This window comes from Dermochelys coriacea, chromosome 1, assembly GCF_009764565.3.
Source record: "Dermochelys coriacea isolate rDerCor1 chromosome 1, rDerCor1.pri.v4, whole genome shotgun sequence".
In the NCBI taxonomy this organism is placed as follows: domain Eukaryota; kingdom Metazoa; phylum Chordata; order Testudines; family Dermochelyidae; genus Dermochelys; species Dermochelys coriacea.
This window is the reverse complement of record NC_050068.2, coordinates 281,868,365-281,888,581: the sequence shown is the minus strand read 5'-3', so window position 1 is coordinate 281,888,581 and position 20,217 is coordinate 281,868,365. Positions and strand designations below refer to the sequence as shown.

The 20,217-nt window shown below is 43.1% G+C and overlaps 1 protein-coding gene across 1 annotated transcript in view; it reads left to right on the top strand.

The window, feature by feature from the left end:
• The window catches only part of NAV3 (neuron navigator 3), a 355,811-nt gene that overhangs the window by 257,098 nt on the left and 78,496 nt on the right, over positions 1 to 20,217 (top strand). The window contains 3 exon segments of the mRNA XM_043492958.1: positions 2,347 to 2,485; positions 15,741 to 16,017; positions 18,931 to 19,636. Of these exon segments, the coding sequence (XP_043348893.1) occupies positions 2,347 to 2,485; positions 15,741 to 16,017; positions 18,931 to 19,636 (1,122 nt within the window).

Below are 20,217 nucleotides of genomic sequence, written 5' to 3'. Positions count from 1 at the left end.
GCCTTCCATGTAGTAATGAATATGTGGGTTTAACCCTCTGTAGATGCACATGTACAACAAGGATTGTCAGATTTTTCCATTGTTTTCCCTGCTCTGATATTAGCAATACTATAGATCCCCAGTGTCTAGCTTTATTCAACCTGTTAATAGAAGCTCCAGTTTTTAATATATTTGGATGCAAACTGTAGGACTTACAGAATCTGCCTTTTACAACTCTGGGAGTCTATAGGCCCCTGACATAATAATGTCGGTAAGGCTTATTTGATATGAATCGAATTTCAGTATTAAACGTTAAGTGATAGACTGAATTTTTCACACTCACTGGACTGGCTGGCTCCTGTATGAAAGAATAAAACTGTTGAGGGAATGATCCAGACCTGGATTAATAAGGGAACGGCAGGCCAGGATGGAAATGTGTTGGGTGAACTCTGCAGAGAGGCTATCATATTGCCTGTCTAGTATTACTACTCTCTCATTTACGGAGGCATACAAAATATAGCCTTGGTAGCATGATACTTGCAGCTGTATGAAATAGTTTATTTGGAATTCAGGTAGTAGCAGGCACCACTTTTGTCTGTTCTGTGGCAGTTTTGTACTTGCTTACATTCACCTGGAAGATCTCAATTTCTCCTAATCTCCTTAACTCCTCCATTCTGCCCTGTGTGGGTTTTTCCCCATAGGATGTAAAACTCAGGATCAGATTGTAACACTACAGAGAGGTACTCAAGTGGAGAAGGGCCAGGAAATGCTGCAAGATTCCTGTAGTCCGTTGAGGGGAGTGGCTCCTCCTCCTTCGGGTCTGTGGGCAGCCAATCTGCCCCACGTCTCTGGGGGTCGCCTGATGTGGGGAATCAGGGGGGTGACAGGAGACATGAGCTCTGGCCTGTGGTCAGGGCCGAACAATAAACACAGTTACGGAGCCCCAGCCTCGGAGTGGGGCTGCAAAGAGTCTCATGCTCCGGCCTGTACTCAGGCTGGGCAGCAAACAATCAATCAGCCTAGGCTCTGGTTCAGAGCGGGGCAGTAAACAAAGTCACCAAGCTCCAACTCTCACTCAGGTGGGGCTGCAGGCAGTTAATGAGGCCAGGTGCTGGTTCAGAGCAGGGCAAGAAACAAAGTCACTCAGCTCCAACAGACAGGGGTCTACTACCCCTGGGCCACTTCCACACTCCCCCTCCACAGGTACCCTGCTGGTCCAATGAGGTAAGGTGATCAGCGAGTGCCTCAGTTGCCAGCAGAAGCTCTGTCGGGGTTGGGCCAGCCGGCGGTCCGGGCCAGTCGTCTGTCTCCTGCGGGGTCAGGTCATCCTGGGGTCTGGGTGGTCCGGGCCAGTCATCTGTACTCTGCGGGCCTGCAGCCACCTCCCAGCACGAGTGCTCAGGGGTCGCATGTATTCCCTCCAGTGGCTGGGCCCCTACTGAGCTTCCGGGTCCCGCCTTTATACTTCCACCCCTGCCCCTTGGCTCCTGGGGGATGGAGCTAGGGGTTAGGGCTCTGCCCACGAGGGGGTGGAGCCACCATCTTCCTCTGTGTCTGGGGAGGGCCAGTTCCCCTCACTGAGTTTCCTCTGAATTCTTCTGTAAGGAAGTTGGAGATGGAGTTTTTCTAACTCCCTGTACCCCAGTCCCTCCAAGTTAAAAATAGGGCTTGCATGAGAATATGTAGATGATCTTGCCATAGAGCTGTCATAGCCCTCTTCCATATCTGCTTCCCAGATCTCCTGAGGCAGAAAGGACAACAGCAACAATAGTTTGTGTTTCTATGAAATGTATAACTTCTATTCTCTAAGTAACCAGTTCCAGTGAATGTTTGATCAAAGAATCTTGCTCTGATGACACAGCACCCACCAGACAAAGGCTGAGACAAGAAAACAGTGCTATTGGAAATATTGGCTGCCTAACTGACAGTTGATTAGGCTGGAGAAGAGATATTTCCTTTATTTTTCTGTAGGCTGGAAATCCATAGGGTACTGCAAGCTGTTAATAATGCTTTGGCTATCAATACAGGTAGCTTTAATGGATTTCCCTGCCAATGTACTGAATGTGATTGCAATGAAGCATGAAACAACCTCTTTTAATGACTTAAATTAGTGTTTGCCCAGAGCTGATATTACATTTTTAAAGACGTCCTGGTCTTTCACTAATTGAACAGCTACCAGTACACATTTGAAAATGTGTGATTAATTAGAAATGTCTGAAAACTAATGCGTATTGTACATTAGCAAATATTACTTAATGTTCATTGTGTAAAAGTCATGCAAAAAAGGTACTATAGAGACTATTGTTTTGAGGACATTTCCTGTCCGTTGGCTTTCAGTGGGTAAATAGAATCCTTCTTTTTCCACAGCTGGGATGACAGCAGCTCAGTTAGCAGTGGCCTCAGTGACACCCTTGATAACCTGAGCACGGATGACCTGAACACCGCCTCATCTGTCAGCTCTTATTCCAATATTACTGCTTCTTCAAGAAAAAATGCTCACACTCAGGTAAGTAGCTTTTCATTGCTGTTTCTTACAATACCCTTTCAAGTGCATAGTACACCAGCAGGGCTGGGTTAACCCATAGGCTAATAAGGCTATCACCTTAGGACCTCCTATTTTTAGGCCCTACTGGTCAGGCAGGGGGCGCATCCAGGCCGGGTGAGTTAGGGAAGTGAGCTTAGTCACACAGCCCTGCTGGAGCGCTCCAACCAGAGGAAAGGCAAAGCAGCCCCCTGTGGCTTGGAAGGAGCTCTGCTGGCACCCTGCTGCTTCCCCTCCCTCCTGTCTGCATCTCCCCATGTGGCAGGAACACACTGCCAGGTATCCGGTTAACACTGGTGACCGAACACTAAAAATCCGGTTATCACGGGAACCCATGCCAGCCACGGGTGTGGTTTGAGCAGGCTTTGTCCCCGCCCCCCCACGCCCCCCATCCCACACACCCAATTTCTCTGGAGCTCTGCTTAGCAGTCACGGAAGGAAGAAGCTCCCTCTGACCCTCTCCTTGGCTGAGGCTGGCAGGCAGCTCCAGGATGCTGCCTGCTGGGTCCTAGTGTCCATCTTCATCATCTATGTGTGCTGGATCCTGTTTCTGGACAACTGGTGAGTGCCTGTGGCGGGGGGGGGGGGGGCGGGAGCAGGGCCTGTATACCAGGAAAGGTGAATTTAAACACAATACATACAAAGTATACAGCATACTAGAAAAAATATCTTCAGTGGCAGTACATCCAAAACAAATGACATGAGGAATATTGGCCATGGTTTTCTACTATATTTATTTTCAAGAAGTGTTCCATTCCAGTAAACACAGAATGTGGTGTAGTTGAATCTGGAATATATAGATTTCTACTCACTGCATCTTACTCTGTTACAAATGGTACAATTTAAATTCATCCTATTTTCATCTGTCATGACATGTAACATATCAGGGAAGGAAATTGTAGACTTCATAGCCATAAGGAAATTATTTCCCTTTTCACTCCGTAGGGAGAAAGGAACTGGCAGAAGGAGACTGTTCTCCTGTCTCCTCCATGAGGAGAGTTGAGCCAAGGGCGGGAGGTGTGAGCTTTTATTTTCCCCAATCCCCTCCAGGAAGAGAGGGGGACCTTTGAGAATGTCAGGGACATGGACCTGTGGGCATCTTCTCTCCCCTGATTCAGACCTGCTGGGACAGCTACTCAACACTCCTGCTCTGTTCTTGTGAGTGGGGTTTCAGTGCTTCTTCTGGGTTCCCCTAGCACAGGAATCTGAGATCTTCCAAAATAAGGGCTCTAGTGGGCTGCTGCTCCTGATCAAGCCGGGGCACACCTGTGGCGAACAGTTGCTTCAATTCCTGCCTGTATGGTGGTGTGGAACACCAGAGGCAGCTTTCTGCTCTTGGAGTGATAAAGCAGCACTAGTACCACAGTTGATAACTTTCACGTGGTAAATAAGCACCCTGACTTTCACAATGAGCCAAAAATCAGGCTAATCCCATTTCAAAACAAGGCCAAACAAGTCAGTCCCTAAGAACCCCAACACTCTTTGACTAGATCCCTCCGGTGTGCAGTCTGGGACTGTGGTGGGCCTGCTGTGCACCCCTGACTCTCTCCCTGCATGCTCCTGCTTGCCCCCACCCCCACCCCTTTCTGGGAGCTGATCAAAAAAAGAAGGTTTCAGAGTAGCAGCCGTGTTAGTCTGTATTCGCAAAAAGAAAAGGAGTACTTGTGGCACCTTAGAGACTAAAATTTATTAGAGCATAAGCTTTCGTGAGCTAAGTGAGCTGTAGCTCACGAAAGCTTATGCTCTAATAAATTTGTTAGTCTCTAAGGTGCCACAAGTACTCCTTTTCTTTTTGCAAAAAAAGAAGCTACAAGCTAAACAAACAACAAGCTACAAGCCAAAAACTAGCCAACAAGCAACTCACAAGCCAATTAAGCCAAAACCAAGCTCAATTTCTGCATTTTTTTCTCAGGTTTGGCATGTCTGACTAATACTATCCTGTCTAGTACTCATTCACAGTCTGGCCCCCAAGCTTGGCCTTGTTTGTGCAATTTTATATTTATTTTTTTTATCCATTTATTTCTTTCAAATTAAAAACATTTAAATAAGCTGCTGTCCCAAGGTCTGGACACCATTAAACAAGTAGAAATTCCACAGTATCAAAATATTGTGCTCATAAACATCAATCAGCAGAAAACAGATAAAACCCCTTCCAGGAAAATATGTCATTACCCCTCACATCTCCTCAAAGACCCAAAAGAGTGTGCAGAAGGTTAACAACTGCAGGCTCTTGCAGTGCAAAGAGGAAAATGAGTCCCAGAGTCAAGGGGCCTTCACAAAGAATGCCCTGCCAGATGGCTTTTGTTTCTAGAGAGGGACTGCAAGTTCGAGCTCCTCAACTGATCACAACTAAAAGACCACATGGCACAGGTGTCTCAAGTAACCTGATCTCTGGGCTTTAAATGTCAACACTGACACTGAATTCCACCCGGACCCACTCATAAGCAGCCAGTGCAGCTCAGTGTTTTGTGCTCTCAGCATGCTGCTCCACTTAATATGTTCTGAGCTAACTTCAGTTTCGTTGTGGTCTTTAGATGTAGCCCTATGTAGAGATGCATATGCTGCAGCTGGGAGCATGCTTCCCAGTGCAAGTAGACAGATACACTCGCTCTGCTTGAGATAGTGCACTAAAAATAGCAGTGTAGATAGGGTAACACAGGTGGCAGCTTGGGCTAGCTGCCCAAGTACATACCAGGTGGTCCAGGGAGGTTTGTAGTCAGGTGCCTCACCCGTGCTATTCCAGCTACACCGCTCTTTTTAGTGCGCTAGCTCGAGCAGGGCTAGTGCATGTCTGTCTACTCACACTGAGGAGCATGCTCCCAGCTGCAGTGTAGACATACCCTAAGCGCTCATTTTAGCATAAGAAGATGCAACAAAGTCACATTGGGCATTGTTGCTACATGAGCTACCAGTGGCAGGTCCAGAATAAGTCAGGTCTTTAAATTTCAGGCCTGTGGCACAAAAGGTGGTCAGACCCCCTCTATCGGTGTGCCAATGTAATCATCTTCAGATCTTCAGTTGTTCTCTCCCAACCTACTGGGGTTATCTCCATCTTCACAAGGCTGGGCTTCAGCCACTTAGGGATTGTCTTCATTACGCTGCAATGGAGATTTCAGGGTGTGAATTGTAGAGTGCACCAAAGTGTTGTGATCCAATTGCCCTGTGTGGACGCTGCTGGTGCAAATGAAAAGATACCTAGTTCACGTTAACATAGTCCTCTTTCAAACAGGCTATGTTCATATAGCTATTATGGCAGCTGTACTCCAGTTGGGGAACATCCCCGGCAACAAAGAGATAGTGGGCTCCTTGCTGCAATCAATGTACATAACTGGTGTAGCATAAATGGGCTGCAGCATAAGGAGGAAATTGGCCTGTTTTGTTAATAAAAGAGGATTAACAGTCACTTCATGAATGGAGGGGTGGCAAAAGTACTTTTAAGAAAAGGATTTTGTTTAGCATTTTTGCAGATGATGCAATTTGCTTTAAAAATGTATCTCTGCATGTATTTAAAAGTTTGTCCTTGACGAAAGCTCTTGGAATATTACAGTCTCAGTATCATCATCATCAACAAAAACTCTCTGCTGAAGAGAGTTTGTATGCAGTATTTGTATGCATATTTGCTTGGATTCTTTTCCCATCTTCTTTGTACAAAATCTGTTTCCCTGCCAAAAGCATATGCAAGACTATATTAGCATAGTCAAACATTGCATTTTTTATGCCTCAAATACCATACATTTCAATAGCAGCCAATTATTACTATATGCTGTCAAGGGTACTCACTCATTGCAGGTCACATCTCCTCTTGGCTGTTCTGGGAATTGGCTCCCTTACAGGTCTGACACCTTTCCTTGCAGTTTCTCAACCTGTTGTCCTTTCTCTCACTCTGTGGCCCCTCTGTCACTCTAGGAGCTACAGCTTCCTCTTCATGACTTGGAACTCCGGCCAGGTCACTTCATGGTTTCCCCTGCCAGGGTATAAAGTCTCACTGCACCCATTGTCCAGGCAATGCCACTCTGTCAGTGGTTGGTAGAGGAAAGCAGGCCAGCTCACTATTCCAGGTTCCAGCCCAGGTACTCTACAACACGCAGCCAATGTCTGCTCAGGGTCCAGCTTTGCTGCTTTCTCCCTGGACTGCTTCCTATTCCGCTTCCCAGAGGTTTTCTGCTTCACCCTTCTCTTTTCTGGGTATGCCTTTCCCCAGGGCCAGGCTGCCAGGATCCTGCTCTTTCCCCGGTTCCCTACTTCCCTCTCTAATGCACAGAGATTGGCTGGAGACTTCCTAACTGCCATGCCCTCTCTCTCTCTGTCTCTTTTTATGGTGAAACAGATTTGCCTATATAGTCTGTAGCTGCCACCAACTATAATTCCTCAATACTTAACATTTTATAGCCTCTCGCTCTGCCCTGTGTCTTTCAAGTAATGTAACAGCACCTTTCAAATAATAACAGGTTTCAGAGTAGCAGCCGTGTTAGTCTGTATTCGCAAAAAGAAAAGGAGTACCGGTGGCACCTTAGAGACTAACAAATTTATTAGAGCATAAGCTTTCGTGAGCTATCTGATGAAGTGAGCTGTAGCTCACGAAAGCTTATGCTCTAATAAATTTGTTAGTCTCTAAGGTGCCACCGGTACTCCTTTTCTTTTTTCAAATAATAATCCATTTTCTTCATGTTTTTACTATATCACATCATGTATTTTTCCACTTAAGATGTTTAAATTCCTCAAAAAGCTTTTCCCTTTCTTTTTCAAAAGAAAAACATACATACCCATAAAAGGTGATCAATTTTTCCTCCACCCTACAGAGCACACATAGTCCATCTTTGTGTCTTTTTATTCAAAAAGGATTTTCAGCCAAAATGGCCAGTTAGTATTCTAAACAAAAGCACTTTGTTAGTTCTATCCAGGCCCAGAAAGTATGTCATAATCCTCAAATCTAGAGCACAATTCAAAACAAGATCTTCATCTTTTTTCATTAATCCATTTTTTTTTTTGCCATTTCTCTTCTAAATTTGTCTGTACTAGGCTTTTGAATCCCTGTTTACTCAGGGGTATTGCTGCATCAATCCTTCCATTTCTTACTGCTTTGGCTGCCATTTCATTCCCTGTTATCCCAAAAAGTACTGGGATCCAAGCTGATGCTACATGTATCCCTATCTGTACTAACTCTGTTAGAAATATAACTTCATTGATTAAACCACTTGTGCATACTGAGACATCCTTTTTTATCACCATAAGGCCTGAAATTGAATGCGAAAAAACTGACTGCTGTTTCTGCTGGATGTACATCCCAGATCCGATTCAATGTTAGCACTACAGCTACATAGTCAGATATTCTTTTGGATGTATTAATTCCCAATATTTGTATACAATATGCCATCCCTATTCTTCCTGTTTTTTTTTTTCGACCCATCTATATATATTTGACAAAACCAACTCCACTTTTCAACTGTAGACTGGTACACTTCATTTTTAATACCTTCTGTCTCTTTTTTTATTCTTAAATTTATAAAATTAATCTAACTCTACATTTGGACATTTGACTTTCCATCCATAACTAATTTTCCCATAACTAAAAATTTTGACTTCATTCAACTTTTCTTTGTTTTTCAACTGCTGCATCACACTTTTAACTCGAATGGTATGTGGAATTCTAACGTTGTGTGCTTTAGTTTGCCTATCAAATTCCCAACAATCATCATCAGTTTGTTTGGTACTTTCATCATTGCAGTTCCCAGTAACTCTGGCCTGGAAAGTGAGGTCCAGTAGTTTCATTCATCGTGTAACTGGCATTTCACTAGAAGCTATCTGTAGCGCATATAAGTGTTGTAATAAACACAGCACACACAATTCGTAGTGCCTGGGCTTGTATTAAATCTAATTTTTTAAGTTCTGATTGTGATGCTGACCCAAAAACTTAGCAGCTGTAGTCAATAACTGGTATGATTAAGGCTCTGTATACCATCAACAATGTTTTCCTATCCACCCCCCACCCTCAAGTAGGTCCAGCAAGACTTTTAAGCAGGTTAATCCTTTCTGTACATTTATCTTTAACATAGTTTATATGATGTTTCCAAAGTAATTTAGCATCAAATATTACCCTAAGAATTTTAACCTTTTAACTATGTCTATTTGTTCTCCAGATATATACAGTTAACTTTCCTTTGTAATTTTCCTTTTTGTAAAGATCAGTCCTGTGGATTTAGCAATGGGAAACTTGAAACCCCATGCATTTCCCCAATCAGAGGTCTCCCATAACATTTTGTTGATTCTCTTTTCTGCTACCTTTATATTCCTGCTCCTAACCCACATAGCACAGTCATCTGCAAATAGAGTGACACCTACACCCAGCACTTCTTTTTTTGGGAGATCTTTCGCTGCAGGAGGGGCCTGGGTCTGTGAATGAGTACTAGACAGGAGAGTATTAGTCAGACATGCCAAACCTGAGAAAAAAAATGCAGAAATTGGGCTTGGTTTTGGCTTAATTGGCTTGTGAGTTGCTTGTTGGCTAGTTTTTGGCTTGTAGCTTGCTGTTTGTTTAGCTTGTAGCTTCTTTTTTTGATGAGCTCCCAGAAAGGGGCGGGGGTGGGGCAAGCAGGAGCATGCAGGGAGAGAGTCAGGTGTGCACAGCACGCTCACTTCAGTCCCAGAATACATGCCAGGGAGATCTAGTCACAGAGTTTTGGAGCAAGTGCTGAAGGAACCAACTAGGGGCAGAGCTCTTCTTGACCTGCTGCTCACAAACCGGGAAGAATTAGTAGGGGAAGCAAAAGTGGATGGGAACCTGGGAGGCAGTGACCATAATAACATGAGGGGGAAAGGAGTCCAGGAGAGCTGGCTGTATTTTAAAGAATCCTTATTGAGGTTACAGGGACAAACCATCCTGATGTGTAGAAAGAATAGTAAATATGGCAGGCGACCAGCTTGGCTTAACAGTGAAATCCTTGCTGATCTTAAACACAAAAAAGAAGCTTACAAGAGGTGGAAGATGGGACAAATGACCAGGGAAGAGTATAAAAATATTGCTGGGCATGCAGGAGTGAAATCAGGAAGGCCAAATCACACCTGGAATTGCAGCAAACAAGAGATGTTTAAGAGTAACAAGAAGGGTTTCTTCAAGTATGTTATCAACAAGAAGAAAGTCAAGGAAAGTGTGGGCCCCTTACCAAATGAGGGAGGCAACCTAGTGACAGAGGATGTGGAAAAAGCTAATGTACTCAATGCTTTTTTTGCCTCTGTCTTCACGAATAAGGTCAGCTCCCAGACTACTGCACTAGGCAGCACAGCATGGGGATGAGGTGACCAGCCCTCTGTGGAGAAAGAAGTGGTTCGGGACTACTTAGAAACGCCTGACAAGCACAAGTCCATGGAGTCAGATTCACTGCATCCGAGAGTGCTAAAGGAGTTGGCGATGTGATTGCAGAGCCATTGGCCATTATCTTTGAAAACTCGTGGCGATCAGGGGAAGTCCCAGACAACTGGAAAAAGGCTAATGTAGTGCCCGTCTTTAAAAAAGGGAACAAGGAGGATCCTGGGAACTACAGGCCAGTCAGCCTTACCTCAGTCCCTGGAAAAATCATGGAGCAGGTCCTCAAGAAATCAATTCTGAAGCACTTAGAGGAGAGGAACAGGATCAGTCAGCATGGATTCACCAAGGGCAAGTCATGCCTGACTAATCTAATTGTCTTCTATGACAAGATAACTGGGTCTGTGGATGAGGGGAAAGCAGTGGACGTGTTGTTCCTTGACTTTAGCAAAGCTTTTGGCATGGTCTCCCACAGTATTCTTGCCAGCAAGTTAAAGAAGTATGGGCTCGATGAATGAACTATAAGATGGATAGAAAGTTGGCTAGATTGTCGGGCTCAACGGGTAGTGATCAATGGCTCCATGTCTAGTTGACACCCGGTATCAAGTGCAGTGCCCCAAAGGTCGATCCTTGTGCCGGTTTTGTTCAATATCTTCATAAATGATCTGGAGGATGGTGTGACTGCACCCTCAGCAAGTTTGCAGATGACACTAAACTGGGACGAGAGGTAGAAACGCTGGAGGGTAGGGATAGGATACAGAGGGCCCTAGACAAATTAGAGGATTGGGCCAAAAGAAATCTGATGAGGTTCAACAAGGACAAGTGCAGAGTCCTGCACTTAGGACAGAAGAATCCCATGCACTGCTACAGACTCGAGACTGAATGGCTAGGCAGTAGTTCTGCAGAAAAGGACCTAGGGGTTACAGTGGATGAGAAGCTGGATATGAATCATCAGTGTGCCCTTGTTGCCAAGAAGGCCAATGGCATTTTGGGATGTATAAGTAGGGGCATTGCCAGCAGATCGAGGGATGTGATTGTTCCCCTCTATTCGACATTGGTGAGGCCTCATCTGGTGTACTGTGTCCAGTTTTGGGCCCCACACTACAAGAAGTATGTGGAAAAATTGGAAAACGTCCAGCGGAGGGCAATAAAAATGATTAGGGGACTGGAACACATGCCTTATGAGGAGAGGCTGAGGGAACTGGGATTGTTTAGTCTGCAGAAGAGAAGAATGAGGAGGGATTTGATAGCTGCTTTCAACTACCTGAAAGGGGGTTCCAAAGAGGATGGATCTAGACTGTTCTCAGTGGTAGCAGATGACAGAACGAGGATTAATGGTCTCAAGTTGCAGTGGAGGAGGTTTAGGTTGGATATTAGGAAAAACTTTTTCACTAGGAGGGTGGTGAAGCCCTGGAATGCATTACCTAGGGAGGTGGTGGAATCTCCTTCCTTAGAAGTTTTTAAGCTCAGGCTTGACAAAGCTCCGGCTGGGATGATTTAATTGGGTATTGATCCTGCTTTGAGCAGGGGGTTGGACTAGATGACATCCTGAGGTCTCTTCCAACCCTGATATTCTATGATTCTATGATTTATCATAATATTAAATAATATTTGGCTGATAAAACTTCCCTGTGGTGTACCATTTTTAATATTATATATATTCAGCATAACTTTAGAAACTTTGACTTGCATGGTCCTTTTACTCAAAAATTCTCTAATCCACCCATACATTCTTCCGTTTATCCCTGGTGCGTTTACTTTGTACAATAACCCTTCCCTCCATAGCTTGTTATACATCTTTTCAATATCTAGAAAGACAGCTATCATGAAATCTTTTTACCTCATACTTTTTTGTATTTCAGTTTCTAATTTAGCAATGTGATCACTAGTGCATCTTCCTCTCCTAAAAACCACTCTCTGCCTTATCTGTAATGCCATTGTTTTCCAAACAAACAACCAATCTTTCATTCATTATTCTCTCCAACATTTTACACAGACAGGATGTAAGGACAATTGGTCTATAGGTATCCACTTTTGTGGAGAGTTTGCCTGTTTTTTGTATTGCAATTACTACTGCATGTTTCCATTCAACAGTCTCAGTCCTTTGGTCCATATAGTGTTAAATAATTCCAAGAGAACCCTCAAATTGATTTCACAGACATATTTAAATATTATGTTATGTACCTTATCTTTACCTGGAGATCTATTTTTGCTGATATCAATAGCTTACTCAAGTTCTCGCATACAAAATCATTAATTCACTATAGTTTTTTCATGTTTAGAAACATAGAATCATAGAGTTGGAAGGAACCACAAGGGTCATCTAGTCTAACCCCCTGCCAAGATGCAGGATTTGATGTGTCTAGACCATCCAAGACAGATGGCTATCCAGCCTCCTTCTGAAAACCTCCACTGAAGAAGCTTCCACAGTCTCCCTAGGCAAACTATTCCATTGTCCTACTGTTCTTACATTTAGGATTTTTTTCCCCCTGAGATTTAATCTAAATCTGCTATGCTGTAGTTTGAACCCATTGCCTCTTGTCCTGCCCTCTGTGGCAAAAGAAAATAACTTTCCTTCATCTTTTTTATGGCAGCCTTTCAAGTATCTAAAGACCTCTATCATATCCCCCCTTAATCTCCTATTTTCCAAACTAAACACACCCAGTTCCTTCAGCCTTTGTCATATGGCTTACACTCCATCCCTTTGATCATCGTCGTTGCTCACCTCTGGGTCCTTTCAGGTTTCTCTATACCCTTTCTATACGTTGGTGACCAAAACTGGACACAGTACTCCAGCTGAGGCAAATGTTCGTTTTAAGGACACTTTCACAGCAGATTTGACAAAATGGTAAGAAGGTACCAATGTGAGATTTCTAAAGATAGCTACAACACTTGACCCAAGGTTTAAGAATCTGAAGTGCCTTCCAAAATCTGAGAGTTACGAGGTGTGGAGCATGCTTTCAGAAGTCTTAAAAGAGCAATACTCTAGTGCAGAAACTAAAGAACCCGAATCACCAAAAAAGAAAATCAACCTTCTGTTGGTGGCATCTGACTCAGGTGATGAAAATGAACATGTGTCGGTCTGCATTGCTTTGCATTGTTATTGAGCAGAAACCATCATCAGTATGGACACGTCCTCTAGAATGGTCATTGAAGCATGAAGGGACAAAAGTGTTATTAGCACATCTATCACGTAAATATCTTTCAACGCGGGCTACAACAGTGCCATGTGAACTCCTGTTCTCACTTTCAGGTGACACTGTAAACAAGAAGCGGGTAGCATTATCTCCTGCAAATGTAAACAAAATTGTTTGTCTGAGTGATTGGCTGAACAAGAAGTAGGATGGAGTGGACTTTTAGGCTCTAAAGTTTTACATTATTTATTTTTGAATGAAGTTATTTTAGATACATAATTCTACATCTGTAAGTTCAACTTTCATGGTAAAGAGATTGCATTGAGCTGAATTGAAAAATACTATTTCTTTTGTTTTTTACAAAGCAAATATTTATGATAAAAAATGAATATAAAGTGTGCACTGTACCCTTTATATTCTGTGTTCTAATTGAAATCAATATATTTGAAAATGTAAAAAACATCCAAAATATTTAAATAAATGGTATTCTATTATTGTTTAACAGCGCGATTAATCGTGATTAATTTTTTAATCACTTGACAGTCCTACCATAAACCTTTATTTTTTCATCACTCATAGATCACCTATACCTTCTCCAGTATTTATCATATTCTTTATAGAATGAGGCTGTGTCTGCATGTTTTCCTGTGCTGATTGTCTCTTCCTTTTCCACCTGATGCTTTGAGAGTCTCCTTATAGCACTAACACAGCTGCTACTCTGAAACCTCATGAGATATGTTAACAATTTTTCTCTTGTGTATGACTTTAGCTTGCCTTGCCACGATACACTCTCTCTATGCCAGACTGTCATTATCACTGCAGTTGCTACATTTGACCTCTGTCCCTTCCATAGCATTTTCATAGGAGTGCTCTCTCCTACATTTATCACATCTTGTTTTCCCTTTGCAAGCTGCTATTGGCACTTATAACACCTTAAGGGAGAGATGATATATGGCTTGGTTCTTTAATATCTGAAACCTTAGTGTTACTTTCTCGGGTAGAGTCCCTCCCTTACATAAAGAAAAGGAGTACTTGTGGCACCTTAGAGACTAACAAATTTATTAGAGCATAAGCTTTCGTGAGCTACAGCTCACTTCATCGGATGCATTTGGTGAAAAAAACACAGGGGAGATTTATATACACACACAGAGAACATGAAACAATGGGTTTATCATACACCCCCCACCCCCCACTGTTCCTCAGATATTCTTGTTAACTGCTGGAATTAGCCTACCTTACTTGTCACCATGAAAGGTTTTCCTCCTTCTCCCCCACTGCTGCTGGTGATGGCTTATCTTAAGTGATCACTCTCCTTACAATGTGTATGAAAAACCCATTGTTTCATGTTCTCTGTGTGTGTATATAAATCTCCCCTCTGTTTTTTCCACCAAATGCATCCGATGAAGTGAGCTGTAGCTCACGAAAGCTTATGCTCTAATAAATTTGTTAATTTCTAAGGTGCCACAAGTACTGCTTTTTTTTTTTGCGAATACAGACTAACACGGCTGCTACTATGAAACCTCCCTTACATGTAATCAGTACAGCTACTGATGTCTTGCTTTCTCCTCCTCGTTTAATAATTAGTCATTGACTTTAACACTTTCTCTTCTCCTATGCTTATGGTTATCTCAACATTGGTCAGCTCTAATGACACTCCATATATTATCCCATTTTTTTTCCAGTCAAATACTTTGGTAGTTGCAACTTATTTTTAACTTTCCCTAAATTTTAGTTTTTAGCAGTTTGTCAGCTTGTTCTTTGTTTTTACATTCAACTAAGAGATCACCATCTCACAGCTATAGACAACCTGTGACTGCCAGTAGTGGGCGGACACAATGTAAAGTGGGGGCCATGTGACCGTCCCAGGTCTAACGTCTGGGAGGAACCTTCCAGCCCCACGTCCTAGGCCCAGGGCAACCAATCCCACCAGCTTCTGGGGATGTGGTGGGGCCAAAGGAGCAGGGAGAGAGTGCGTCTGGGGTGACCCAGGGAGACTCATAACACCGGTGTCTTCCTGAAGCTCCCGTGCCCTCACAGACACCTCATCAAGGCAAGGGGCACGGCCAATGCTCCTACTTTCAGCTGAGCAGAGGTATCCTGCTGCCGGCGCCTTCCCCAGCAACCCCCAGCTTTGTGGGCTGCCACGCTCTCCCCGCCAGAGTTACCTGCCCAGTGGGGGTGGCGGGGGAGGCTCTGTCCTTCTCCTGCTGCACTTCCCCCAGCTTGCTTTGGGCTTACTTGGCCCCTGTCTCTAACAGCCGGGCCCAGGTGGGAAGCGGAGAGGGCGGGGCAGAGTCACTTCTCTTGCCAACTGAAGGTGGCCAGTCAGGGTTGCTGCCTCTGTGCAGCATGGTGGGTGTCTGCGAGAGAGCCCAGCTGGAGAGGCAGTGGCAGCAGACTGCCCCCTGCTCAGCCTGGCTGCCAGGGAGCGGGGCCAAGTGAGCTGGAAGTGCCAGGGGTGAGGAGCAGCAGGAGAAGGCTAGAGGTCCCCTCCCCCGCCAACAGGCTGAGCAGAGCAAGCCATGCAAGGGCAGCTCAGCACTCAGAGAAATCGAGGGGGGTGGGGGGGGGACTTGTTTGTGAAATCCCTAAGGAGTGGAGGGACAATAAGGGGTTACAGCTGAAGACTGAGGTAAATTGGGTTTCATAATAGCATTCATAATATAATCTGTGGTACAAAGAAATCAGTTTGCTTTATTCTCCTTCTCTTCCTTGGATTTAAGAAATGAGAAAATATTGAATGAAGCTGAGACTTACCATTTCCTGTGACGTAAATGTCTTGTAGCTGAAGACTGATTCAGAGAAACGGTCCGTAACAGACAGTGAAAACTGGGGCAGCACTGAAGAACTGAAGAAGCCAGAGGAGGACTTTGACAGCACTGTAGATGGCAGTGGTAAATGGAAGGGCCTTCCCTCGGGGCTGTCCGAAGACTCAGAGAAGGGAGGTCAGAAAGCATCTCTGTCTGTTTCACAGACTGGATCCTGGAGGAGAGGCATGACTGCACAAGTTGGAACGACCCCATCCAGACACAAAGCTGGGACAAGTGCTCTCAAGACACCAGGTAGTATTATGGCTCAGAAAAAAAGAGTTTGTAAGGGATTAAAAATAATTAATAGATGTTATAAGCATGTCACAGGCAGTTGAAGGTGTTACAAATGGTTATAAACAGTGGTTATAAGCCATTGACTCACCTATTAGTCTCTACAACAATTGATTACTTAACAATTAAAATATATATTAATCATTTATTAACCATTTATAGATGTACCCTTAAAATAAAGGTTGACTGAATTTTGCTTTATTGTCATGGGAGTAGATAATTTCTTATCAGGGAATTGTAATGTATTGTTACCCTGATTTTCTTTCTGTTATTTTATGTTCTCGGAAAGATTTACATCGATAGTTGTTGCGAGTGTAAAACAAAAACAGCACAGATTACAACAGTATAGGGGAAAAGCATTCACACTGAGGTGAGATAAACCAAAGTGACCATTTTTGAATCAAAGTTTAAGGGTCAAATGAGGCTCCAGCTATAAATAGTGTAGCTTACTGCTAAGAAAAGAATTCTCTCTCTTCTTTTTAAAACTTGTGAAACTTTTTCTTCAATACTAGATGACTTGCAAAGGTTCATAGATATATCATCCCCACAAAGGCCACTTAAAAATAGTAGCAGCCAGTGTCAGTGTTTTGGCAATCTAATTTTGAAGCCAAAAATCATAAGATGGTAGGAAGTAAAGATGGAAAAGACCTCTATTAGATTGTCTAGGCCAGGGATCGGCAACCTTTGGCACGTGGCCCATTAGGGAAATCCGCTGGCAGGCCGTGACGGTTTGTTTACCTGCAGCGTCTGCAGGTTCGGCCAATCGTAGTTCCCACTGGCTGCGGTTCGCCATTCCAGGCCAATGGGGGCTGCACGAAGCGGCGGCCAGCACATCCCTCGGCCCATGCCACTTCCTGCAGTCCCCATTGGCCTGGAATGGCAAACCGAGTCCCGTGGGAGCTGCGATTGGCCGAACCTGCGGATGCTGCAGGTAAACAAACTGTCCCAGTCTCCCAGTGGATTTCCCTGATGGGATGCATGCCAAAGATTGCTGATCCCTGGTCTAGGCCATCCTTCTGCCAGTGCAGGGTTGTTCTCTGCAGTACATTTTCTAGCATGTGGCCCTGTCTAGTCAAAAATGTTTCTTTCAAGATCATTTAAAAAATATTTTATGAACCTGCAAAGGAGCCTTCAGCCCAAGTCTGGCATGGGCTACAAGGCACCTTTGCGTGTCCCTGATTCTGGAGCTGACAAGTGCTAGTCTGGCCCCAGAGTGTAAATTTAGAGAGGCCTGAAGACTGCTTTTATCTACACCATCTACAGCACCCCTTCTGGGTTCATTCCAGCAGCTAGAGCTCATCTGGACTCAGATATGCCCTGGCTATACCCCTGCACTAGCAACTAGGATTTGGGTGGCATAAGGACCACTACTTCTGCTCTGTACCACCCAAGGATTTCCCTATGCTAGTAGAATCCTCTGTTCCATTGGAGAGCAAAGCAGCCACAGTGCAGCAGAAAACTGAAGTTTTTATTTATTTTGAAAAAAATCCATATACTCTGTGTATGTATGTATATATGCACATATGATATATACATGTGTGAGAGAGTATACAATGCACTGTGTGTGTATATGTACATAGGTACCTTTTTCTACAATAATGGAGTTGGATAGAATAAGAGAAATGTAATAAACTTGTTCCTCTTCATGACAGTTAGACACTACATGAGGAATCATAGAGCTCCATAGAGCTACAAACTTGCTATAATAACTTGCTATATTAATGAAATACTATGATGTTCTCAAAATAATTGTCTTTAGAAGTTCTTATGATCTTAGAGTAGGCAATCTACGAGAAATCAAAATTAAAGAATGCAAAGAGAAGTGACCATTTTGATTGTCACCACAAAGGTGTTTGTAAAGGTAAAATAAAGTGATTGTTTTAAATCATATTTGTAAACATTTTTAACATTTCACAATAGCACTGTATAGCAATGTAATCTAGAAAGATGCATGTGTGTGTGTACTAATGAGGACAGTCTCACACAAATAACAATCGTGAGGAGATACGACAAATAAAATTAAATCATAATACTGACCTGATGCTAGATCAACAGTATTATGACTTATTATTGTCATTAGATTGTAAATACTCATTGATAATTGTTTGCACTTTTACTATCACAATGAAATTAACTATAAGTGAATGAAAACATATGCAATGAAAGCAAAACTGAAGGATGAAGACGAATTCATTTCTTCAAAGATAGGTAATGTATTTTTGAATTGTTAATTGCTGTTAACGTTTTATTTTCACATATAATTTCTTCAGTATACTGTATTACTAACCAAAAAACAACTTTGACTAAAAATCATAGTTTGAGCTTCAAGCTCTTCTTACAAATCACACGAGCTATGCCCACATCATGTATGTGTAGCTAGAAATCCTCAGTAGAATTTCAGTCTTTTAATACCTGATGCTTATCTTTAATATATTGCATCTGGTACTTACTACTGCCAGAGATGAGATATTGAACCAGGATTAGATAGACTTAATATCTAATATTGAACCAGGACTTAATTGGTGTGTTCTCTTATAGCAATTTATCTGCTTGTATATCGTTTATATCTCAAAATACAACCATGTAGTAATTATATCTTGATATTAAAAAGAAAAGGAGTACCGGTGGCACCTTAGAGACTAACAAATTTATTAGAGCATAAGCTTTCGTGAGCTACAGCTTTAATGCATCCGATGAAGTGAGCTGTAGCTCACGAAAGCTTATGCTCTAATAAATTTGTTAGTCTCTAAGGTGCCACCGGTACTCCTTTTCTTTTTGCGAATACAGACTAACACGGCTGCTACTCTGAAATCTTGATATTAAGATACTGTAGCTATAAATACGGAGGTCTATATAAAATATACTCTTAATTAGGAAAAACAGATGATGCAAAGGCTTCTGAAAAAGTGAAAACTCCTCTCAAAGGCACCTCTATACAGCGCTCTCCATCAGATGCAGGAAAAAGCAGTGGCGATGAAGGAAAAAAGCCTCCCTCTGGCATTGGACGATCAACTGCTACTGGCTCCTTTGGATTCAAGAAGGCGGGAGTGGGATCTTCTCCTATAATCACCACAAGTGGGGCAACCATAACAAGTGGGTCAGCAACTCTGGGGAAGATGCCCAAATCTGCAGCCATTGGTGGCAAGTCAAATGCAGGGAGGAAAACTAGCTTAGATGGGTCACAGAATCAGGACGACGGAGTATTACATGTTAACTCGAAGACCACGCTGCAGTACCGGAGTTTGCCGCGCCCTTCAAAGTCGAGCACAAGCGGTATTCCCGGCAGAGGTGGTCACAGGTCCAGCACCAGCAGCATTGACTCTAATGTCAGCAGCAAGTCTGCAGGGGCTGCCACCACCAAACTGAGAGAGCCCACGAAGATTGGCTCAGGGCGTTCCAGTCCCGTCACCATCAATCAGACAGACAAGGAAAAAGAGAAAGTGGCAGTGTCTGATTCCGAGAGTGTTTCATTGTCCAGTTCCCCCAAATCCAGCCCAACCTCCACCAGTGCCTGTGGGACACCGGGACTCAGGCAGCCAGGATCCAAATACCCAGACATTGCCTCGCCCACATTCCGAAGGTAATGGGTTTGCTATGAAATCCTGCATTTAAAAATAAATAAAGTGTGAAAGAAATATAAAATATTTATTAACAGAATTCTTAAGGAATGAGGCTCTCATTGCAACTCTGAAATGAGTGTGTCTTGAATTTTGACCACTGTCCCACAGTAGCTACATGTAAATCATGAAGAGTATAACAAGTTCTCATTGAATATTCAGAAAAAACCCCAAATAGAAGAAAGTCCTCTCATTTATGGAGGTTTTGTCACTTTAATAGTGTTTGCAGCCTGTGGGGGGGAAAAAACTAATGAGCATTTATTTGGCTCCATAGAAATACTGATTAATAAAGTATTTGCTTTTAAAATTGTCAGCAACCTCTAGCTACAAGGATTTTATTATCTTTGTCCTTTCTCGTCAGAAACATTAACAAAATGTGAATCCATTGGAAATGCCCTAGTCTAATGTTTATGAAAGTGCACTAGATGAAAGACTTCCATTGTTTAATTAAAAGCCAATGCTGCCCTCCTGTGGTCTATTGCCAATACGTCTCCATTTAGTGGCTGTAAAATGACTGACCTACTGTTGATTATCATGGGCTTTA